Below are 25,760 nucleotides of genomic sequence, written 5' to 3' on the forward strand. Positions count from 1 at the left end.
ACCATCGAAGCCAACTCACCACCAGGTGGTGATCAGTTGACAGCTCCGCCCCTCTCTTCACCCGAGTGTCCAAGACATATGGCCGCAAGTCCACGACACACCACAAAGTCGATCATCGACCTGAGGCCTAGGGTGTCCTGGTGCCAAGTGCACATATGAACACCCTTATGCTTGAACATGGTGTTCGTTATGGACAATCCGTGACGAGCACAGAAGTCCAATAACAAAACACCGCTCGGGTTCAGATCGGGGCCATTCCTCCCAATCACGCCCTTCCAGGTCTCACTGTCATTGCCCACGTGAGCATTGAAGTCTCCCAGCAAAACGAGGGAATCCCCAGAAGGTATGCCCTCTAGCAACCCCTCCAGAGACTCCAAAAAGGGTGGATACTCCAAACTGCTGTTCGCATACGCACAAACAACAGTCAGGACCCTTCCCCACCCGGCGGAGGGAGGCCACCCTCTCGCCCACCGGGTAAACCCCAATGCACAGGCTCCAGTCGGGGCAATAAGTATGCCCACACCTGCTCGGCCTCTCACCGGGGGCAACTCCAGAGTGGTAGAGAGTCCAGCCCCTCTCAAGGAGATTGGTTCCAGAGTCCAAGCTGTGCGTCGAGGTGAGTCCGACTATATCTAGCGGAACCTCTCGACCTCGCGCACTAGCTCAGGCTCCTTCCCTTCAGAGAGGTGACATTCCACGTCCCAAGAGCCAGTTTCTGTAGCCGAGGATCAGACCGCCAAGGTCCCCGCCGGCCACCACCCAACTCACATTGCACCCAACCTCCTTGGCCCCTCCCATAGGTGGTGAGCCCATGGGGAGGAGGACCCACGTTACCTCTTCGGGCTGTGCCCGGCCGAGCCTGGGTGAGGGATGAGACAAAGAGCGGTTCAATAAACCTCCAATGAAAAAAAATAATAGAGAATTAAATTACAAAATAGCAGTATGTTGTTTGTCACAAGATGCCATGACTAACTGATGTGGAATGTCTTAATACTTTAATATTGTGCATGGAGGGTGGTATTTTGCCTCAGTCATAGAGAAGATATAATTGTAATGAAAAAGAAAACAGTATGTTTTATTTTGTTAACCATTCTTTTATTCTAAAGGAACTACCGTTTTGAAGATGTTAATGTAACCATCCCTCAAGATATTGCAAAGGCTGCCAAAGAGGCAGGTGTGAAAAAATTTATCCATTTGTCTCATCTTAATGCAGACATTCGCAGCCCTTCCAAATACCTGAGGACAAAGGTAATCTGTTTATATGTTTCTGCTTGCTAATATTTTTGGCATTTTTCCACTAGAAATTACTATTCAGATATGTAAATATTATATAGTTATTAGTGCATTTATTACTAAAGACAATTAAATAAGTAAGAGTTTGCTACAGTAATTTATCAATATGTGTTTCTGATCAAATAATTAAAGGTAATTTTCCTTTTTCATTCTGGCTATGTAGGCGGTTGGAGAAGAAGCTGTAAGAGAAGTTTTTCCTGAAGCTGTTATATTGAAACCTTCAGACATATTTGGCAGGGAAGATAGATTTTTTAATCATTTTGCAAGTAAGATATAGAAACATTATCTTTATGGTATTTTTTTTTACAGAGCACATCATATTAAACATTTTTCGTATCATTGTTAATAAGGGCAATATCAACATTGTGGTTGCATCTTTTAAACTATTTTTCTCCAGATTTAAACTTTCAGTAATGCATTATTTCTACTATATAAAAAGTAGAAACCTCCTCAAAATCTCGCCATTATATCTATCCCAGAGGTGTCATTGTGGCTAATTTGGATGAAGAATCAAACAGCATTTCTAAAGTATAGTAATTTTAAAGAATTTACCCTTTGATAGCCCTTCAGAACAATTAGAAAGAGATTTTTTCAATTAAAATTTCAGAAAAGAAATGGAATTCTACCATTTATAAAATGCATTCTGTTTCAGTATGCACCAAGCATAACATAATGAAACTAAAATTTTTCCAGGACACAATCTGAACTATCATCTATCACTTGATCTTCATTTTCATCAAGTGCCTCTCTCTTTAGGTCACATGTCTTAAGAATGTTCTACTGTTATTTTAGACAAAGATTTTTGTAAACCTCTCAGCCTTGGATCTAAAATGATTACTAGTGGTTTAAAAAGTCAAATGAAGAAAAAACAGTGCTAATGATTTAAATGAAATGATGAATGTGTATCAGCTATGCCCCTATAAGTCAAAAAATGTGAATACGGTATTATGAAGTGTCCTTGTATTTAATGTAACACCTGAATACAAGTTTGTTTTTTTTTTGTTTTTTTTAATATAGATATGCGTTGGTTTGGGAGAGCGATCCCTCTCATTGCCATGGGAAAAAAGACTGTGAAGCAGCCTGTATATGTATGTTCTTTCTTATTTTGTTCTTATTTTGGTTTAGAATTTTTATTAACTATTTTCAGGTTAGGAATTAACTGCCATTTATTTATTTTTTTAGGTTGTGGATGTTGCAAAGGCAATTGTTAATTCTATTACAGATCCAGATTCATCTGGCAAAACATATGCTCTTGTTGGGTATGTTTAATTTACTGTATCCCCAAATGTTGCTATTAATGTTCATACATGTTTTCTTTTGAGCAGTCAAGTATTTAAATGCCATATTATATTTTAATTAACAGGAAAACATGGCAAATTAGAAAACAACAAATACATGGCTTCTTGGAAAGCCATAAAGTACTTGGGATTTTTAAAAGTAAATATATTATGTATTTGGAAGTGATGCAATATGATGAAACAAAATTAAGTAGTTAATCACAGGGTTATTCATGAGTAGTAACCTTTTAATTTGCTCATATAAAGCATCAGTTAAATGTTTTCTTGTATTACATGACACTGTAAAAAAAATCCTTACTCCAATTTAGGTTCACAGAGCCTTGAGACTATCCAAACAGCAATTGGCACAAAGCAGGAAAACAGCCCTGTGTAGGGTTCCAGTAGGGATCACCCAAAGTCTTACTCACACAGAGCTAATTTAGAATCACCAGTCTGCCTAACCCAAACCTCCCTGGGATGTGGGAATAAAACACTTACACAATTCATGTATTGACCATAGCTGTGACAGTGAATTGTGATGTGTTTTTAAACCAATTTTATGGCAGTGAGTTAAAGTCAAATATAGTATGTGTACAAGATGCAGTTTAACCCATAATAGGAATAACATTTGTGGAAAAGTAATTACATGAATTTAGTTAAACAAATTCCACATTGCATACTTTTTGCATATATAATGAATGCATTTATCTTTCATTAGCACCATATATTTGTTTTAATAGTATATTATTCTGTTTTGATATTCTCTAAGTCCAAATAGTTACATTCTCCATGATCTGGTGGAATACCTGTATTCTGTTGCGCACAGACCATTCATCCCTTATCCTTTGCCACGACCTTTATACCAGTAAGTACATCTGATGTTTTTCTGTGTTTTTTATGTGCATTTTTCAATCAACTTCTACTACCTGTTTAAACAGATGAATTGGAATTGGGCCAGTGTGAAGTTTGAGTGGTATACTTGTGTAATAATGATTACTAGCCATAGCGCGCCATAGCATACAGCAGTGTAAGAATAGGAACGGAAAACAGTGAGAAAGGAATTCAGTATAACAAAGGCTTTGGGAACCACCGTCGCAGTATAACGAAAATAGCAAGGAACAAAACCAATGCCAATGGTCGAGAGAGTACCTTCCTGTAGCAGGCTATGGAAAATAAAGACATATATAAATAGACACCGTATTCACTGTGTTGCCCAGCCGACACGATAAGCTAGCGTGTCCGCCCTATTGCGAGTGGTAAAAGTGCCATTTAAACTAATACAGGTAAACGTGGAAACCAGGTTTTCTGATGAAAAAACAACGTTTTAAACAGTATCGTTTACATACAACAGATTTTGGCGAATCGTTTATATTTATATATTATATCGTTTATTTATATCCATTTATACACTAAATGCTTGCGTATCCCATGGTCTTATAGTTGGCGAGCGGGGCACTGTCTTGCATGCCCACAGTGTCTTGCATGCCCTTAGTGAATTGTATATATATATATATATATATGCTTTTGACCTTGACAGGAAATGATAATAAATACTAATGGACTTTTGAGATAGAAAATGTTTGGTAGTACTGAAGTAAGGAAGAATTTACTATAGTGAAATGCATTCTTTCAGCAACAGTTAAACAATAAAAGTGACCATGAGAAGCTATAGAAGTTCAGCACACAATAATGAGAAAGCAGAAAGTTCCCTTTAACACGAATATCTCTGAATCAAAGAATCGCATCAAAAGTTCTAAGTAAATTTTTAAAAAATCACAGTGTCTTTTTGTTGCCTGTAATTTATATGTACAATAATACATAACATGCTCGGCTAATAAGAAGAAGCATACTTTAGTAGAGTACATTTAATTAGAGAATTACGCATCTAGCAGCAAAATGTGATATTGTAAATGTGTATTTGTAGAGTTTAAAAGAGGAGACTCGCTCATGCAGGCAGGGCCTGGCAATCAGTATTTTCTGACGTTTGTGTTTCCTTTTGATTTTCTGATGTTTTTTGAGCTAGTTAGCAGGCAACATAGAATAAATAACGAGAAAACACATGTAGGCTCCACATTACTTCAAAATCGGCTAATGGCATGCAGCATAAATTAATGGACAAAATATTTTAAAATGAGCATAGTCAAAGTGGCCTGTTAATTCAAAAATAATTTAAAAAGGTGTCAAAAGGTCTGCTAGAAATTGTTTCGATTAATTCAAAATTATCCATCCTTTAAACAAATGTTGGGGAAGTTAAGTATTCGTTTTGCTATTTTATGTGTGTTTGCATATTAGGCAAAAAACACCTACTCCATTTGTCTTGCTTGTCCACATGAAACAACTTGGATCTCAGTGGACTGTTGAACTTTGGCACACTGATTCTTAAGGAAATTTGGATGGAAAATTGATAGCTGATACAGAGTAGTCAAATACCTAAACAGGTTTGTGTGCACTTCTTTACAAATGAATGTAAGAGGAATGCATTTATGTTATACTAAACTGACCTCACAGCTCCATTATCTGCAAATTATAATCATTCCATGTTTCTCTGACAGTTTAATTTATTGGCAAAGCTCCAGACCTGGTCTCCATCATGGTCCAAAGCAGCCACCAGTTTACCACGTCCAGTTAGTTCTTTCAAAAATGTTATATTTGAAAAATTTAAACTACAGTTAGTCACAGACATAACCAACAACAGACAGCAGGACATCAGTCAGTTCTATTTTAATATCACTTGAATTAGAAATTACCGTCTAGAAAAACTACTGAGCCACCAGAAGCCCATTTGGGCTATGTTTTTAAATACATGACATTGTTAGCTACTTTCAAAAACCATGTATTTAATGTCGTCTACTAAAAAATATACTCTGATGAAACAAACATATTATGAACACCTCCCTAAAATACTTTTGCTCCTCAATGTGCTGCCAAAACAGTGTGCTATCATGTGGACTCTACAAGACCTCTGAAGGTGTTCTATGGTATGTTGCACCAGGATGTTAGCAACAGATTCTCTGATTCCTGTAAGCTTCCAGGTGGAGCCTTTTTGAATCACATTTGTTGTTCCAACACATCTCACAGATGCGCGATTGAATTGAGATCTGAGGCCAGGGCAACACCTTGAACTCTTTATCATGTTCCTCAATTCATTTCCAAACAGTTTCTGCATTGTGGCAGGCTACATTCCATTAAGTACTACAGCCACGAAGTGCTCTACCTGGGCCAAAGTGATTTATAGTTAGGTGGTATTGTGTCAAGTAAATATCCACATGAATGCCTGAACGCATGGTTTCATAGTAGAACATTGCCCAAAGCATCACACTCCATCTACAGTGTAATTGCATTCTATTATCACTGTTTTTATAAATATGAATAAAAATGTGATAACTGATTCTCTGATGAAGTAACTAAAAATACTTCAACTTTCAAATCCTTTAGCCAAGTCTCTAAATACACCACAGTCTTCACATACTTCTTGCTTAAATGATGCCAAATTAACACAAAGTAGGACAACTACAGCTGTATAGAAACTAATGCCCTACTGATAATATTGGGCACTGATATAGCAGCCAGATATTTGATCTCTGCATATATATAGTTATTAGTTGAACCTGCACCAATATTATAATGCTAAAACTCTTTCAAACAAAGCACATTTGTTATGTTATTTTTCTAGTGTAGAAGATCTTAATTTGAAAAACCACTCCCCTTGACTGATCTACCCAATGACAGTAAACACTGAGTGTTAACTATATACATGCTAAACAATTCCATGGGCTTTGACATACTAAACTCCACCCATATTCATCATCATCAGAACTGATAGTGAGGCACATTTTAATACGAGCATACATGGTGATTGATTTACTTGCTATTATACTTGTAGTTCACAGTTTTCCTGTTAAAAACCTCTATATTCTATATTAAACTCTACTATACAGCCTACTACAAGCGTGCAAAAGATTCTTACTCACTAAGATAGTCAGTGTTTCAAAGTTCAGTTGTTTATCCAATAAAAATCAGCAGGAGTTTTTCTTTCAAACAGTGTTACATTTGTCAATGGATGCCTCTACATTTGCTTCATAGTGCACTTATATGGTGGGAGCTTACAGATAAACATTCACCATTATTCCATCTATTTTCTTCACAAAGTGATGTGCAGCCTTATGTTGGAAATGTCCAATCTGTCAGCTTTTAAAATAGAGGTTTGGTTTTCCAAGACATATACAGTGCCATGAAAAAGTGTTTTCCAGCTCCTTGATTTTTTTGTTTTTGCTTATTTATAACACTTAGTTATTTCTGAACTCTGAAACAATTCAGTTTAATACAAAATACAACATGAATAAAAATAATTTAATTTTTAAATGATTATTCGATTGAAGGAAGGCAAAAGGTAACCAACATCCTTATCATCCATATGCAAAAGTAATTGCCCACCTAATCACTCAGTCAACCAATGAACCACATTTAAGTATTAAACCGGTTAAATTAGACTGGAAACACTCTAAGGCTGGATTGCTGCCAACCCTACTGAATCTAAACATCACTTAAATAAAACCTTTCCAGCAATGTGAAGTTGACTAAAGGTCTCAACAAGCAGCACACCATGCCATATCAAAAATTGCAGAAAGGGGTACAGAGTAGTCACTGAAATTCTGGGACTCCAGCAAACGACCATGAGAGTTATCTTGAAATGGGGAAACTTTTGATGAGTCAAAAGTAGAGCTTTTTGGGAGACCTGAGTCCATTTCATCTGGTGTAAAGCCTAATACAGCATTCCACTATAAGAATGTCATGCACATAGCCAAACATGGTGCCAGGAGTGTGATGATGTGGGAATGCTTTGATGCTTTAAGGCCTGGGTGACTTGCCATAATATAGGGAAAAATTAATTCAGCTCTCTATCAGAAAGTACTAAAGAGTATGTTTAGCCATCAGTCTGTGATCTGAAGCTCAAGCACAATTGGTTATGCAGCAAGGCAACAATTTGAAGCGCAAGAGCAAGTCCACCTCTAAATGGCTAAAAGAAAACAAAATTGATAAGGCCACTCCAGAATCTTAAAGTCCTCACTTGAACTCCGTTGAGATGTTGTGGCAGGACCTTAAATGGGTAGTTCATAGTTGTGGTTTATTTTACTGCAATAAATTAAATCACTTTTTAAAAATGGTGTATTAAGGTATTAAGGTTTTTTTTTTGTATTATACTAAATTTGTTTGTAGCTCTGAAACAATTAAGTGTTGCAAATAAGCAAAAATAGAGGAAGTCAGGAAGTAGGCAAATGCTTTTTCATGACACGGACTTGCCTGTATATTGCAGCAAATACTTAGTTTATCTATACTAATAAAAGGCAAAGCCCTCACTCACTCACTGACTCACTCACTGACTCATCACTAATTCTCCAACTTCCCGTGTGGGTGGAAGGCTGAAATTTGGCAGGTTCATTCCTTACAGCTTCCTTACAAAAGTTGGGCAGGTTTTATATCGAAATTCTACGCGTAATGGTCATAACTGGAAGCAGTTTTTCTCCATTTACTGTAATGGAGATGAGCTTCAACGCCGTGGGGACGGAGTTTCGTGTGACATCATCACGCCTCCCACGTAATCACGCAGTACATAGAAAACCAGGAAGAGCTCAAAAAAGCGCTTAAGAAAACATGCATTATATAATTGAGAAGGCAGCGAAACAATAAGAAGCGGCGAGTGACATATACAACCATATTCATGAGTTCTGCTACTTGAAACAAAGCACGATGTAAACCTACACTTTAAATTAAGTTCATAGACAGGCTGCGCTGGCGTTTGTAATTTAGTGCCTGCCCATATAAGGCCGTCCGTCAGCGGCAATCCAATAGCAAACTGCCACGGGTAAATATTCACGGGTGAAGGACTGTGCTTATGGAGAGGAAGATGAGATGGTCAGGGTGGTGTTTGACACAAACTCAGCGAAACTGCGAGAGAAAGTTTTAAGTGCCAGGACTAAGGTAACATTAAATACAGCCACGGACATAGCACGAGATGGCACCAGCACAGCTGGGAACCTTCGATGCATGTACACCGCGGCTCACGTGAACTGGCGCAGTGCACAGATAAAAGCAACAGTTCCAAAGAGGCTGAACAAAAACCGAATTACACAATTGAAAAGGCAGCAAAAAATATGAAGCGTCTGATAAGCATATTCATAAATCCAGCTACTGCGGAAACAAAGCACACGGTGGAAAAAGTCAATGTCCGCTAAAGGAAGACAGTGTAAAAAAAACCCGTGCATGCAGTGTGTCAGGTCTCAGATAAAGAAGAAGACGAGCTGTTTATTGATGCAGTAAGAAACGAATCGATGAATGAAACCTGTCATCTTTACAGCGATTGACAAACACGGAATGTAACTTGAACACAACACATCCTACAAATACGAACCTGATTGAAAGAAATAATGATAATCAAATCCTTGATGACAGCAACACTCAGTAACACTCACAAAACAAATACTGTATATTGACAGTCATGTTACGTTATTTTTAAAATGTTCCCTTTTCTTTTTCTACCTTTTTAACACACTACTTCTCGCTGCGATGCGGGTATATATATATATATATATATGTATATATATATATATGTATATATATATATCCCGCTCTACATACTCGAATAATGGATACTTTATTCGCCATCAATGATTGTTTTGGTAAAGCCATACTCAGTGTATTCATTAGATGAGCGGTAAAAAGTAAGAGCGAGGGGAGGATGACTCATTGAGGCATGCAGGCTGTAGTGCTTGGCGTCAACTCTATCTGAATTGCACGATCACATTTGAAAAAACATATCTTTTCAAGTTCTATTTAGTCCATATGTGTCAAACTCAAGGGCCGCGGGCTATATCCGGCCCGCGAGATCATTTTATATACTGTATTATTGTTATTAAAGCCCGAGTATATGAAGCGCTGGTAACACAATAAACTACAGATCCCATAATGCAGCGTTTCAGCTGCCTTGCATCAGGGTAACCTGAATGCAATTCAGAAGATACAGAAAACAGCATAATTAAATAAGAATCTGACACTTCAGCGGACGTTTTAACCCGTGCACAATCACAAAGTGATTTTAAGTGAAGCTGCTTTTATGGGAGACACAAATGCACCAGTGCACCTTGCCCCGCTTTCCCTGTTGCCAAGTACTGTTAAACCAAGTCGTCACTACGGTGTTCCCAAATACGCACTTTGCTGATAAACTGAGCGCACTGCGCACTGAGTTTGCACGGCGCTTTGGTGACTTTCATGAACAAAAAAAGCCGTCTACATGCGGCTCGAACCTTGTGCATGTTTGGTAGCACATATCTGTGTGAGAAGCTCTTCTCAGTGATAAAGACTAACAAAACAGCACACAGGAGGCGCCTCACTGATGAGCACCTGCAATCCATCCTGAGAATCTCCACAACACAGAACCTCACACCAAACAGAAACAATTTGTGGCCAAAAAAAGATGCCAGGCGACCAGCTCTAAAATGACATATGAGCAAAGACAACTGAATGATTTGATTTGTTATTGCACGTAAGAGCGGGAGTTATCCATTTTAACAAGCAGCGTATTGCACTGATACGAAATAGCTGTGTGTGTATATATGTAGATATGTATGTATATGTATATATATGTTTATATATGTGTGTGTGTATATATGTATTTGTGTGTATATATGTGTGTGTATGTATGTATATGTGTGTGTATATATGTAGATATATATGTATGTATATATGTATATATATATATATATATATATATATATATATATATATATATATATGACAACAACACTCATCACTCACAACAGTGACAAAACAATTACATTGACAATCAGGTTACGTTATTTTAAAAATGTTTCCTTCTCTTTTCATTGCTTCTTTAACACACTACTTCTCCGCTGCGAAGCGCGGGTATTTTGCTAGTTTGCCAATAAATGCACACCAACCTTCTGTGTTTCTCCTGAGCTCATTGGTTAACGTTACTCTCACTCTTAAGCTATTAACACTTCATATGCAAATAAGCCTCTTAAAATGTCTACTTGGACTTGCCAAATAAACAGTCATTTCTTTGTGTGCATCAAAAAACCTTCAAATATAATACATTCTTCCAAAGCAGGTCTATTTTCTTTTACACATAGCTATAAAGAAAAAAATGTTTTTTAGTTTTTTTTTTCTTTTAAGTTACACTGCTTGCATATTATTAGTCCTCAGTGGCCCTGTATAAACTGTAAGAAAAGCTCTCAAACTAGTTTTGTCACTTTCCTGTAATTATCATTTCAAACTACTGTACTGGACCAATGCTTTGGAACTACCCATTTAAGTGAATTGATTTGTTTGATTCGTGTTTATGATTAGACTCTGAAGCATATGTAAAGTCTGGTTGGGAGGCAGGGATTTATGATGATAATTCATATCACAGGGTACACAAAACATGACAACATGTATAAGATGCATTCAGACATGGCCGAAATTATCGGCACCCCTGAAATTTTCCCAGAAAATGTACCATTTCTCCCAGAAAATTGTTGCAATTACAAATGTTTTAGTATACACATTTATTTCCTTTATGTGCATTGGAACAACACAAAAAAGCAGAGAAAAAAAGCCAAATCTGACATTGTGTCACACAGAACTCCAAAAATCAGCCGGACAAAATTATTGGCACCTTTTCAAAATTGTGGGTAAATCATTTTATTTCAAGCATGTGATGCTCATTTGAACTTACTTGTGACAAGAAACAGGTGCTGTCAATATAGCAATCACACCTGAAGCCAGTTAAAATGGAGAAAAGTTCACTCAACCTTTCTGTTGTGTGTCTGAGTGTGCCACACTAAGCATGGAGAACAGAAAGAAGAGCAGAGAATTGTCTGAGGACTTGAGAACAAAAATTGTGGAAACATATCAACAATCTCAAGGCTACAAGTCCATCTCCAGAGATCTTCATGTTCCTTTGTCCACTGTGCACAACATAATCAAGAAGTTCACAACACATGGCACTGTAGCTAATCTCCCTGGACATGGACTGAAGAGAAAAATTGATAAATGACTGCAACTCGGGGTGCAACAGTGTCAGCTCGAACTATCTGTCGACATCTGAATGAAATGAAACCCTATGGCAGGAGAGCCAGGAGGTCCCCACTGCTGACACAGAAACATAAAAAAGCCAATCTGGAGTTTGCCAAATTGTACTTGAGGAAGCCAAAATCCTTCTGGGCGAACGTCTTGTGGACAGATGAGACCAAGGTAGAGCTTTTTGGTAAAGAACACAGTACCTACAGTCAAACATGGAGGTTCTAAGATGTTTTGGGGATGTTTTGCTGCCTCTGGAACTGGATGCCTTGACTGTGTGCAAGGCATCATGAAATCTGAAGACTACCAAAGGATATTGGGGCGCAATGTAGGGCCCAGTGTCAGAAAGCTGGGTCTGCGTCAGAAGTCATGGGTGTTCCAGCAGGACAATGGCCCCAAACATACCTTTAAAAGCACCCAGAAATGGTTGAAGACAAAGCACTGAAGAGTTCTGAAGTTGCCAGCAATGAGTCCGAATCTAAATCTGATTGAACACTTATGGAGAGATCTCAAAATTGCTGTTGGGAGAAGGCGCCCTTCAAATCTGAGAGACCTTGAGCAGTTTGAAAAAGAAGAGTGGTCGGAAATTCCAGTTGAGAGGTGTAACAAGCTTGTTGATGGTTATAGGAAGCGCTTGATTTCAGTTATTTTTTCCAAAGGGCATGCAATCAAATATGAAGTTGAGGGTGCCAATAATTTTGTCCAGCCCAGTTTTTGAGTTTTGTGTGAAATGATGTCAGATTTGAAATTTTTTCTCTGTTTTTTTGTGTTGTTCCAATGCACATAAAGGAAATAAATGTGTATACCAAAACATTTGTAATTGCAACAATTTTCTGGGAGAAATGGTGCATTTTCTGGGAAAATTCCAGGGGTGCCGATAATTTCGGCCATGACTGTAACTTAACTCATATTTAAATTTGGTTCATTAGTTAATTACATTTTCACATGGGTTTCAAAATGAAAATAGTACTCTACCTCTGCTTGTTTTTTAATTAGATGAATATAAACAGTAAAACATTTCTGGGAAAATTCCAGGGGTGCCGATAATTTCGGCCATGACTGTAAATAAAATAAGATGTTATGCTACGGAATCACAAGTAAACGAGAATTGTATGACTCGTGTGGTTAATGATTCTGTTCATGAATCACATGCATGAGAATCATATAACAGGCTCTTGGGTAATAATTCAGTTTGAACTCAAAAGACTCAGATAGTGATACATGCCCAGTACAGTCAATGCAAAAAGTGCACAGAAGTAAAGCTGAAAATAAGTACCATATATACTTGTGGGTAAGTTCTCCTGTGGATAAGTTGGGACCTGATTTTTATTGTATAACTTCTGATATTGTATAATGTCGGTCTTTTAAGTCAAATGCGGAAAACTCACGCTATTGTTCCAAGAGATTATGATATGCTAACGGCCATCTGAGAGAGTAACCATGGAGCACACTGCCCTTATTTCTTTGTAGGTGCTGCAATGCGCTGTATCAGCGTGTGCTCCTAACCCCTCTCTCTCTCTCTATTGTGCCTATCATGACCACACGGTAATACCCGAACTATTCCAAAGCAGCGTTTTCACTGATTTTTTTTTTTTGTATCTCACACCCTCAAACACCTTTATTGTAATAACATCCCTAATCTACGATAGAGTGTTCGATCAGAAGTAAATATGAAGCTGGTTTTAAATTAAACGTCATTGAAGTAGCGAAGTAACTGGTAACTGCATTGCCGCAAGAAATTTTGATGCATCTGGGAAATTAATGTGAGATTGGAGGAGGCAAGATGTAAAAAAAAAAAAAATTAAGTGTCACATTTTTGAACAGGTGTTTAAGTCAAGTTCTGATTTTATGATCAGTTTTTTGGGTTTCAAGACCCGACATCTACGTGAGTATATATGGTAATTATTAAATACTAGCAAAATACCCACGCTTCGCAGCGGAGAAGTAGTGTGTTAAAGAATTAATGAAATAGAAAAGGAAACATTTTGAAAATAACGCAACATGATTGTCAATGTAATTGTTTTGTCACTGTTATGAGTGTGGCTGTCATATACATATATATATACACACATACATACATACACACACACACACACACACACACACACACACATAAACATATATATACATATACACATATACAGTGGGTATGGAAAGTATTCAGACCCCCTTCAATTTTTCACTCTTTGTTATATTGCAGCCATTTGCTAAAATCATTTGAATTAATTTTTTTTCCTCATTAATGTACACACAGCACCTCATATTGACAGACAAAAAAGAGAATTTTTGAAATTGTTACAGATTTATTAAAAAAGAAAAACTGAAATATCACATAGTCCTAAGTATCCAGACCCTTTGCTGTGACACTCGTATATTTAACTCCGGTGCTTTCCATTTCTTCTGATCATCCTTGAGATCACCTTCATTTGAGTCCAGCTGTGTTTGATTATACTGATTGGACTTGATTAGGAAAGCCACACACCTGTCTATATCATGAGGTCAAAGGAACAGCCTGAAGAGCTCAGAGACAGAATTGTGGCAAGGCACAGATCTGGCCAAGGTTAGAAAAAAATTTCTGCTGCACTTAAGGTTCCCAAGAGCACAGTGGCCTCCAAAATCCTTAAATGGAAGACGTTTGGGCTTCCTAGAGCTGGCCGTCTGGCCAGGCTGATCTACTGGGGGAGAAGAGCCTTGGTGAGAGAGGTAAAGAAGAAACCAAAGATCACTTTGGCTGAGCTCCAGAGATGCAGTCAGGAGATGGGAGAAAGTTGTAGAAAGTCAACCATCACTGCAGCCCTCCACCAGTCAGGGCTTTATGGCAGAGTGGCCTGTCGGAAGCCTCTCCTCAGTGCAAGACACATGACAGCCCGCATGGAGTTTGCTAAAAGACACCTGAAGGACTCTGAGATGGTGAGAAATAAGGTTCTCTGGTCTGATGAGACCAAGATGGAACTTTTTGGCCTTAATTCTAAGCGGTATGTGTGGAGACAACCAGGCACTGCTCATCACTTGTCCAATACAGTCCCCAAAGTGAAGCATGGCGGTGGCAGCATCATGCTGTGGGGGTGTTTTTCAGCTGCAGGGACAGGATGACTGGTTGCAATCGAGGGAAAGATTAATGCGGCCAAGTACAGGGATTTCCTGGACAAAAACCTTCTCCAGAGTGCTAAGGACCTCAGACTTGGCCGAAGGTTTACCTTCCAACAAGACAATGACGCTAAGCACACAGCTAAAATAACGAAGGAGTGGCTTCACAACAACTCTGTGACTGTTCTTGAATGGCCCAGCCAGAGCCGTGACTTCAACCCAATTGAGCATCTCTGGAGAGACCTAAAAATGGCTGTCCACCAACGTTTACCATCCAACCTGACAGAACTGGAGAGGATCTGCAAGGAGGAATGGCAGAGGATCCCCAAATCCAGGTGTGAAAAAACTGTTGCATCTTTCCCAAGAAGACTCATGGCTGTATTAGCTCAAAAGGGTGCTTCTAGTAAATACTGGGCAAAGGGTCTGAATACTTAGGACCATGTGATATTTCAGTTTTTCTTTTTTAATAAATCTGCAACAATTTCAAAAATTCTTTTTTTTGGCTGTCAATATGGGGTGCTGTGTGTACATTAATGTGGCAAAAAATTAATTCAAATGATTTTAGCAAATGGCTGCAATATAACAAAGAGTGAAAAATTGAAGGGGGTCTGAATACTTTCTGTACCCATTGTACATAATACATATGTACATGTGTGTGTGTGTGTGTATATATATATATACACACACACACACACACATACATACACATATATACATATTTTTATATATATATATATATATATATACATACACACATATCTACATACATATACACACACACACACACCCCTATATATATATTGTAATAAGTTGAGAAGCAGACAACAAAAAGGTTTGGGGTTTTCCGGCCCCTTATATTGTCGACACTCCAGCTTTCAGAACACAAAAATACGGTCATACATAAACAACTCATGTGCGATGCCATACTGTGCGTCGCAGCCATTTTTATAGGGGAGGAGCCGGAAGTGCAGGAATGCTGGGAAGAAGTGAGGAATGATGGGAAGGCATGACGTCATCAAAGATGGCGGAGGGAGGGCGGAAGTATACGTAGTGCGGTCAGGTCTTATGGCGGAGTGTCTTTGATTCTGTAAAACAAAGAAACAAGGTTAGTACCCCGCCGGCGAACACCCTTTGATGTGTTTTAGGATCCGTCCGCGACCTCCTACACGCACATGCGTGACAATATATATATATATATATATATATATATATTCATAAATACATATACACACACATATACAGGTGCCGGTCAAAAATTTGAATATCATGACAAAGGTGATTTATTTCAGTAATTCCATTCAAAAAGTGAAACTTGTATATTAGATTCATTCATTACACACAGACTGATGCATTTCAAATGTTTATTTCTTTTAATTTTGATTTTTATAACTGACAACTAATGAAAGTCCCAAATTGTAAAGTCCTCTCTGCATTGCAACAAATGATGGCTGAAATGTGATTGGTTAAATGCTTTAATACGAAAATACATGCCTGGAAGCAGCACAACCATCAGAAAAGCTATGAAAGGAAGCGGACAGACTATTTGGAATTATTTAATAAGTATTCATGGACAAAATATAATTAACATCAGTTTGTGATTCAGATATTTTTACTTATGAATATGCTAAGCACAGTCCTTCACCCGTGAATATTTACCTTATATGGGCAGGCACTCAATTACGTGGGAGGCGTGATGACGCGAGACACAACTCCGCCTCCCACAGCCATCGAGCTGCAGTCTATTACAGTATATGGACGAAAAAATAGGTTCCAGTTATGACCATTACGCGTAGAATTTCAAAATGAAACCTGACCAACTTTTGTAAGTAAGCTGTAAGGAATGAGCCTGCCAAATTTCAGCCTTCTACCTACACGGGAAGTTGGAGACTTAATGATGAGTGAGTCAGTCAGTGAGTGAGTGAGGGCTTTGCCTTTTATTAGTATAGATTGGAATATTTTTATAAGGTTTGGTTTTGTGTGACGGATTTGTTGAATGTGCAAAGGAACATTAATTTACTACTTTTATTATTGTTTATATGTTCAGTTTAAAACAATTCCAATTAACAAAATGAACAAAACAAAGCAACTTGTATGTTCTAATGTAAATGTGTTGTTAGTGTTTTGTACTTTTATAATGAATGACAGAATCATCAGTGACAGTTTTCATTTGCCAAATTTGATATTGTCTGAACTTATAAGTGAAGTGAGTCGAGTCTCACGATTCAGACATTGTGCATGCGTCAATGAAATTAAAGACTGATGATATCACACAAGCCACACATACACTTTAGCACTCTCATTTAGTTCTACTGATTCAATTAATTCATTCTCCTGAATCAGTTTCCTATTACACTGAAAAGAGTCATTTAAGAAAAGCAAAGCTAGCAAGTCTCTGTAAAGTGCGGAATATGCTAAAAACTGAAGTTTGTATTATTAATTTCTGTTAGTTTATCGTCATTTTTTGTTTGTTTTTATCTTTTGATAAAATTACAAAGAATAGTATCACATAGCAAAACATGTATCTTGGGCAAATGATTGCAAATCACAACCATATAATTTAACTTTTATCTTTAAGCATAACTAACTTTTAACACTTTTCCTGATCAGAGCACATTTTTTTTAAATGTACTTTTCCCTATTCCTTTTTCTTTTGCTGTATTTTACTTTTCTGTTCCAAACTTTATTTTCTCTTATTTTTTATTTAAATATTTAATAAATATTTGTGCCACTTTTGTGCTACTCTTTAATAACCATTTAATTTCTTCCTCTTTTGTATAGTTTGGTTGCAAGATTTTTTGAGCTGAACCCTTTTGAACCCTGGACAACACGTGACAAAGTTGATCGGGTACATGTTTATAAAAATTCACTGACTTACCTTCGTGTCTGATTGTGAAATTTTAGTTCTGACAAATGCATTCCTCATCTTATTAATTATGCTGTCATTAAATGAAGAAATGCAGTGCTTTGCTTCTAATTTTAAATTGACTTTTCTAGTAGTGAAGTTTAATTCACCTCTGCTATAAATTAAATAAATAAACCCCAAAAAGCTGTTTTTGTACAATGTATATCATTGCAGCCTCTCAGGTTTTCTTCTACAATTGTGTAAGAGTACTGCTAGTTGTTTCCGTCAGACATGTGCTAGTGTTAACCGCAACAGAATGAGATCTTTTTGCCACTAGTGCCTTTTATAATTTATTTCTCTCTGACATGTCAGATATGTGTTTGTAAATGGCGCTGATAACCGAGGCTGTACGATCATTGAGGGGTTATGTACACGTCTGATGTTGGCAGGGTGTGAATGAGTGTGAGTGGTTACAGGAGGGATGCATCATTTCCAGGATTTATTCTTGCGTTAAGCCCTACCTTAATGAGACTCACACCTCATGTACACCTGAATTGGAAAAAAATTTCAGAAAATTAATGGAAGATTGAATTAAGATAAAGGCAATTTCAGCTTCTTGTAGCAGTTTTTCAGTAATTCTTAGGTTATGCGCATGGCTTTTACAATTGTCTACAAAGAGCTGAATAATCTCATGTTAGTCAGTCTATGCTACGTTGTGGCTGCATAAATATTACTTGTAAAACAAGCAATCAACTTCTTATTTTCCTTAAGCGCATTGAGCAAGAGAGCTTAAATGACAATTAAGTCATTAGAAATGGATTTTATAATATGGTATTCCAAAGCTATTTGTTCTTTAATACAAGATGGTTTCTAGTTATCAGTGTATGGAATTGTCATTTTTTAGAGCTACAAATACAACTTATATTTGTAATTACTTATTGAATACAATCCTATTCAGCCAAGGTTTTCTTATTTTTAAACATTTTTGCCTGTTCATATGTTCATCTCTTAAGAGCTGGTTACTTGTATGTTTAAGTATGGATGCATGGAAAGCTTGGGTCTCTTTATACCAGTGTAGAGTTGAGAAAGTGTGATTTCCACTTAATAGCATGCAGTAACATTTGTATATGTTTCCCCTTGTAGCTGCATATGACAGATCTAAAATTACCAAATCTGCCAGGATTTGAGGACCTAGGAATCACCCCAGCATCTGTTGAACAAAAAGCAATTGAGGTCCTGCGTCGTCATCGCAGATATCGGTGGCTCGAGGCAGAGCTTCAAGAGACTAAGCAACCAAAACCTTTTAACTTCTGATTCTTCACTCAAAGATAAAACAGTTGGCTGATACAATGTCAGTGATATCACTTACTGTTTCTGCTATTTAAATATTTTGTGTTGCCTCTTCATGTATATAATAAATTTAACAAATGAATAAATGATTTTGAATAATCTTGTTTATATTGTTAATGCATACTTATGCATTAATGGAATATTTGTTTTAGTTGTCCAAAAAGTAAATAGTGGAACAGTGTGGTGGATGGCCAGGGCCCTTACCTGGCCAGGATACCTTAATAACGGAAGGACTGGGGGAGAGAACAGACACAGACTTTGAATGTTAGATATCAGCCTCTCTAGGTGCTTTCTTGGTGTGCTGCAGGGACTGCGGAGCCCTACTTGGATGGGTTTCCACCTCACCCGGAAGTTCTAATGGGCCACCAGAAATAATCCTGTATGCAGCCTTAAAGAAACCCGATGCCACTGCTCCGGAAGCCAGAGTTGGGAGGTGGAGGATGACGTTTGCTGAAGGAGGAGTGGAGACAGAAGAGAGAGAAAGAAAAGAAAGAGTAAAAGGTGTTGCTAGACTTTTGTCCTGTGTCTGTTTGTGTTGAGTTTGGGGAACTGGAATGCCCCCTCCAGGCCACAACCGATATTGGGAAATATACTGTTGAGCCATATATATTAATATTGTTTTATTTAGTTCTGCAAAAAAAGCTGATGAGCTCAATGCAGAAATGGAGAGCTTTGATTTAAAAGTATGTTTTAGAAAAAATTGACATGTTGATTGACAAAAGCATAGATGCCAAAATATATGAAAAATAGCGGATGGGAGACAGATCAGCAATGCTGTATAATGCAGCATTCTTCAAGCAACTGGAAGGGAAAATGAGGGTATGGAAGATCAGGAGGTGAAAATGTTGTGATGGATGTGCTGGGTGAACAAAATGGATTGAGTACAAAACAGGTACTTTGGGGGAAGCTTAAAGGTGAAACAAAGACACCAGTGGACTGGAGCAGTTATAGAATATTAGAACAATCTAGACGAGAACAGACCATTCAGCCTATCAGTCCTATCCACTTCATTCTGCCAAAATAACTGTCCGTTTGGTAGCTCATTCCAGGTCTGTGGTTTTCTGTTCATGTAAAGAAAATGTGCTAATGTTCGTGCAAAATTTTACCTTAACATATGGCCATGTTCTTAATTTTGATCAGTCTTGATCCACCATACTAACTCCCTTTATAATTTTAAACACTTCAATCATGTTACCTCTTAAGTTCCTTTTGCTTAAAATAAAAAGGCTCAACTCTTTTAATATTTCCTCATAATTCATCTCCTGTAAGCCTGGAATCAGCCCAGTCGCTCTTCTCTGGGCTTTTTCCAGTGCTGCTGTGTCCTTTTTGTACTCTGTAGACAAAACTGCACACAGTATTCCAGACAAGGCTTCACCAGTGCATTATAAAGCTTGCACATAACCTCCTTGGACTTGTACTCCACACATCAGGACACTATATAACCTAACATTTTGTTAACATTCTTAATGGTGTATGAACACTGTCTGGTAGTTGATAGCATCAAGTCCACTATGACTCCTAAAATGATCTTATAAGGTGTACTTTCGATTTTCAGACCTTCCATTGTGTATTCAAACCTAACATTTCTACTTCCTACATGTAAATCTTTACATTTACTTGCATTAAATTTCATCTGCCTAAGACTATGCTGTCCAAGATTCCAGGTTATCTGCCAATCCACCAATGATCTTGGTATCATCTGCAAACTTAACCAGCTTGTTACTTACATACAGTATATTCAAAGTACTGACTCATGTAGAACACGACTCTTAACATCAGCGCATGCTTTCAACCTCCCAGAACATCAAACCACCTCCATGCTTCACAGTAGGGATGGTGTACTTTTTGTCATGGGCCTTGTGTTTATGGTTGTGACCATAAAGTTCAATTTTGGTTTCATCGCTGTAAAAGACTTTGCTCCAGAAATTTTGAGGCTTGTCTAGATGGCATATATGGCATATTAGCCATATAGCGGGCTGTTTTGTGGCATTGGCACGCTAAAGGCTTGTTTTTTTTGCAACTTTACAATGCATCCCATTTTTGTTCAAGTACCTCCTTATTGTGCCTTTTGAAACAATGTGAGACTTATGCACTCTTTTGAGACACAACGAGATGCCACGCAGAAGTGCGACTGCCGCGTATGTTGGGGATTGCTTGTCTGTCACTGAGGCATCCACACACTGCAAAGCACCGATTCCCCGATGGGTGAAGCAGGGAACATTATAAATTGGCCACTGATTTGGCCCCTACCCTACCTGTTTGCTGTGTCTGTGAATAGAAGAGTGGTAGCTCCCACTACAGTAAATAACTTTGCTGTTCCTGTTTTGAGTTGAATAAATCTGGTTTTGCTTAAGTACTAAGACTCAGCCTCATCTTTGAGGTGCAAGACAACAACTCGTACGTCACAACAGCAACACCACTTCTTTGCAGAGTAGCCTGTATTTCAGCTGAAGTGACTTGTGGGTTTTTCTTGGCATCTGGACAAATGGTAGTTGTGGTCTTATTTGGTCTACCGGACCGTGGCTTGGTAACTTTTTTTATCAGTGTTTGAACACTACTGACAGGCATTTTCAGATCTCTGGATCAATTTTTATATCCTTCCTGATTTATACAATTCAACAACCTTTTCTCAAGGTCCTTTGACAGTTCTTTTGCTTTCCCCATGTCTTGGTATCCAGCAAAGTCAGAGCAACTCTGCATTAATTTTAATTGACTGTTTATGTACAAACACTGATTATAATCAAAGAAGTTACAGGTTTAGACACTCTCCTTTAATCCATCCATCCATCCATCCATTCTCTTCCGCTTATCCGAGGTCGGGTCGCGGGGGCAGCAGCTTAAGCAGAGAGGCCCAGACTTCCCTCTCCCCGCCACTTCTTCCAGCTCTTCCGGAGAATCCCAAATGCTCCCAGGCCAGCCGGAGACATAGTCCCTCCAGCGTGTCCTGGGTCTTCCCCGGGCCTCCTCCCGTTGGACGTGCCCGGAACACCTCACCAGGGAGGCATCCAGGAGGCATCCTGATCAGATGCTCGAGCCACCTCATCTGACTCCTCTCGATGCGGAGGAGCAGCGGCTCTACTCTGAGCCCCTCCCGGATGACTGAGCTTCTCACCCTATCTTTAAGGGAAAGCCCAGACACCCTGCGGAGGAAACTCATTTCAGCCGCTTGTATTCGCGATCTCGTTCGTTTTTTCGTTCACTACCCATAGCTCATGACCATAGGTGAGGGTAGGAAGGTAGATCGACTGGTAAATTGAGAGCTTTGCCTTACGGCTCAGCTCCTTTTCACCACGACAGACCGATGCAGAGCCCGCATCACTGCGGATGCCGCACCGATCCGCCTGTCGATCTCACGCCCATTCTTCCCTCACTCGTGAACAAGACCCGAGATACTTGAACTCCTCCACTTGGGGCAGGATCTCTCCCCAACCCTGAGAGGGCACTCCACCCTTTTCGGCTGAGGACCATGCTCGCGGATTTGGAGGTGCTGATTCTCATCCCAGCGCTTCACACTCAGCTGCGAACCGATCCAGAGAGAGCTGAAGATCACGGCCTGATGAAGCAAACAGGACAACATCATCTGCAAAAGCAGTGACCCAATCCTGAGTCCACCAAACCGACCCCTTCAACACCCTGGCTGCGCCTAGAAATTCTGTCCATAAAAGTTATGAACAGAATCGGTGACAAAGGGCAGCCCTGGCGGAGTCCAACTCTCACTGGAAACGGGCTCGACTTACTGCCGCAATGCGGACCAAGCTCTGACACCGTTGTACAGAGACCAACAGCTCTTATCAGGGGTCCGTACCCCATACTCCCGAGCACCCCCACAGGATTCCCGAGGGACACGGTCGAATGCCTTTTCCAAGTCCACAAAACACATGTAGACCGGTCGGGCAAACTCCCATGCACCCTCCAGGACTCTGCTAAGGGTGAAGAGCTGGTCCACTGTTCCGCACCAGGACTAAAACCACACTGTTCCTCCTGAATCCGAGGTTCACTATCCGACGGACCCTCCTCTCCAGAACCCCAATAGACTTTTCCAGGGAGGCTGAGGAGTGTGATCCCTCTATAGTTGGAACACACCCTCCGTCCCCTTTTAAAGAGGGGACCACCACCCCGGTCTGCCAATCCAGAGGCACTGTCCCGATGTCCATGCGATGTTGCAGAGACGTGTCAACCAAGACAGTCCTACAACATCCAGAGCCTTAAGGAACTCGGCGATCTCATCCACCCCGGGCCCTGCCACCAAGGAGTTTTTGACCACCTCGGTGACTTCAGTCCCAGAGATGGGAGAGCCCACCTCAGAGTCCCCAGGCTCTGCTTCCTCATTGGAAGGCATGTTAGTGGGATTGAGGAGGTCTTCGAAGTACTCCTCCCACCGACCCTAACGCCCGAAGTCGAGGTCAGCAGCGCACCATCCCCACCATATACGGTGTTGACACTGCACTGCTTCCCTCCTGAGACGCCGGACGGTGGACCAGAATCTCCTCGAAGCCGTCCCAAAGTCGCTCTCCATGGCCTCCAAACTCCTCCCATGCCCAAAGTTTTGCCTCAGCAACAACCGAAGCTGCGTTCCGCTTGGCCTGCCGGTACCTATCAGCTGCCTCCAGAGACCCACAGGACAAAAAAGTCCTATAGGACTCCTTCTTCAGCTTGACGGCATCCTCACCGGTGTCCACCAACGGGTTCGGGATTGCCGCCACGACAGGCACCACCACCTTGCGGCCACAGCTCCGTCAGCCGCCTCAACAATAGAGGCACGGAACATGGCCCATTCGACTCAATGTCCCCACCTCCCTCGGGGCGGGTTGAAGTTCTGCCGGAGGTGGGAGTTGAAGCTACTTCTGACAGGGGACTCTGCCAGCCGCTCCCAGCAGACCCTCACAACACGCTTGGGCCTACCAGGTCTGACCGCATCTTCCCCCACCATCGAAGCCAACTCACCACCAGGTGGTGATCAGTTGACAGCTCCGCCCCTCTCTTCACCCGAGTGTCCAAGACATATGGCCGCAAGTCCGACGACACGACCACAAAGTCGATCATCGACCTGAGGCCTAGGGTGTCCTGGTGCCAAGTGCACATATGAACACCCTTATGCTTGAACATGGTGTTCGTTATGGACAATCCGTGACGAGCACAGAAGTCCAATAACAAAACACCGCCGGGTTCAGATCGGGGCCATTCCTCCCAATCACGCCCTTCCAGGTCTCACTGTCATTGCCCACGTGAGCATTGAAGTCTCCCAGCAAAACGAGGGAATCCCCAGAAGGTATGCCCTCTAGCAACCCTCCAGAGACTCCAAAAGGGTGGATACTCCAAACTGCTGTTGGCGATACGCACAAACAACAGTCAGGACCCTTCCCCCCACCCAAAGGCGGAGGGAGGCCACCCTCTCGTCCACCGGGTAAACCCCAATGCACAGGCTCCGAGTCGGGGGGCAATAAGTATGCCCACACCTGCTCGGCGCCTCTCACCGGGGGCAACTCCAGAGTGGTAGAGAGTCCAGCCCCTCTCAAGGAGATTGGTTCCAGAGTCCAAGCTGTGCGCCGAGGTGAGTCCGACTATATCTAGCCGAACCTCTCGACCTCGCGCACTAGCTCAGGCTCCTTCCCTTCAGAGAGGTGACATTCCACGCCCCAAGAGCCAGTTTCTGTAGCCAAGGATCAGACCGCCAAGGGCCGCGCCATCGGCCACCACCCAACTCACACTGCACCCAACCTCCTTGGCCCCTCCCATAGGTGGTGAGCCCATGGGGAGGAGGACCCACGTTACCTCTTCGGGCTGTGCCCGGCCGAGCCCCATGGGTGCAGGCCCGCCACCAGGCGCCGCCATCGAGCCCCACCTCCAGGCCTGGCTCCAGAGGGGGGGCCCCGGTGACCAGCGCCCGGGCAAGGGAAAACGTTGTCCAGTTTTATTTTCATTGGAGGTTTATTGAACCGCTCTTTGTCTCATCCCTCACCTAGGACCAGTTTGCCTTGGTGGTTCTACCAGGCATAAAGCCCCGGACAACATAGCTCCTAGGATCATTGGGACACGCAAACCCCTCCACCACGATAAGGTGACGGTTAATTACTCTTAATTTGAACCTGTGTGTGACAGGTTGTGTGTATATTATCAGCCCAAACATTCAAGGGTATGTAAACTTTTGTTCAGGCCCATTTGGGTGATCTCAGTTATCATTATGATTTAAAAAGGGCACATGCAATTACGTGATAATGGCTACTTATATTTTACAAACAATGACCAGTATTTCACAAATTCTGCCAGGGTATGAAAACCTATGAGTACAACTGTAGATATATGACATATTTTATGTACAGAATAAATATATGTAAAACAGGTCAAAATATACATAGAGTACAGAAGTTATTGATATTTAGAAATGTCTACAGCTATTGAGTGGTAAGGGTTGAGAGTTCAGAATGGTGATAGTGTTATGAAAGAAACTGTTTCTGAGCCTGCTGGCGTAGGACCGAAGCCTCTTGTAGTGCCTCCCTAATGGAAGGAGGGTAAACACTCCACATTTGGTGTACAATGCATTACTACTGACACTGTGTGCTATTCGCAGACACCACATGTGCTGCAGGTCAGCAATAGTCGGCAGTGGGATGCAGATGATGTGCTAGGAAGTTTTCACCTCCCATTGCAGTGTCTTTCTGTCAGCAACAGAGCAGTTGATGTGGATGCCCAGGAATTTGAAACACACTCCACCTCAGTACCATTTATATGCACGTGAGCATCTCTGCTGCCTTAAGTTTTCCGGTAATCTACAATGAGCTCTTTGGTCTTCTTGGTGTTGAGGGCAAGGTTACTGTCAGCACACCATGTTGCTG

The 25,760-nt window shown here is 40.5% G+C and overlaps 1 protein-coding gene across 1 annotated transcript in view; it reads left to right on the forward strand.

Annotated features, from left to right (window-relative positions):
• The window catches only part of ndufa9a (NADH:ubiquinone oxidoreductase subunit A9a), a 43,786-nt gene extending 24,760 nt beyond the window's left edge, over nucleotides 1–19,026 (forward strand). The window contains exons 5-11 of the mRNA XM_039760639.1: nucleotides 1,107–1,248; nucleotides 1,457–1,559; nucleotides 2,311–2,381; nucleotides 2,476–2,552; nucleotides 3,340–3,435; nucleotides 17,514–17,580; nucleotides 18,721–19,026. Of these exons, the coding sequence (XP_039616573.1) occupies nucleotides 1,107–1,248; nucleotides 1,457–1,559; nucleotides 2,311–2,381; nucleotides 2,476–2,552; nucleotides 3,340–3,435; nucleotides 17,514–17,580; nucleotides 18,721–18,891 (727 nt within the window). The 3' untranslated portion in view covers nucleotides 18,892–19,026. The remainder of the gene's footprint in view (nucleotides 1–1,106; nucleotides 1,249–1,456; nucleotides 1,560–2,310; nucleotides 2,382–2,475; nucleotides 2,553–3,339; nucleotides 3,436–17,513; nucleotides 17,581–18,720) is intronic.
• Nucleotides 19,027–25,760: the final 6,734 nt, after the last annotated feature.

This window comes from Polypterus senegalus, chromosome 8, assembly GCF_016835505.1.
Source record: "Polypterus senegalus isolate Bchr_013 chromosome 8, ASM1683550v1, whole genome shotgun sequence".
NCBI lineage: Eukaryota > Metazoa > Chordata > Cladistia > Polypteriformes > Polypteridae > Polypterus > Polypterus senegalus.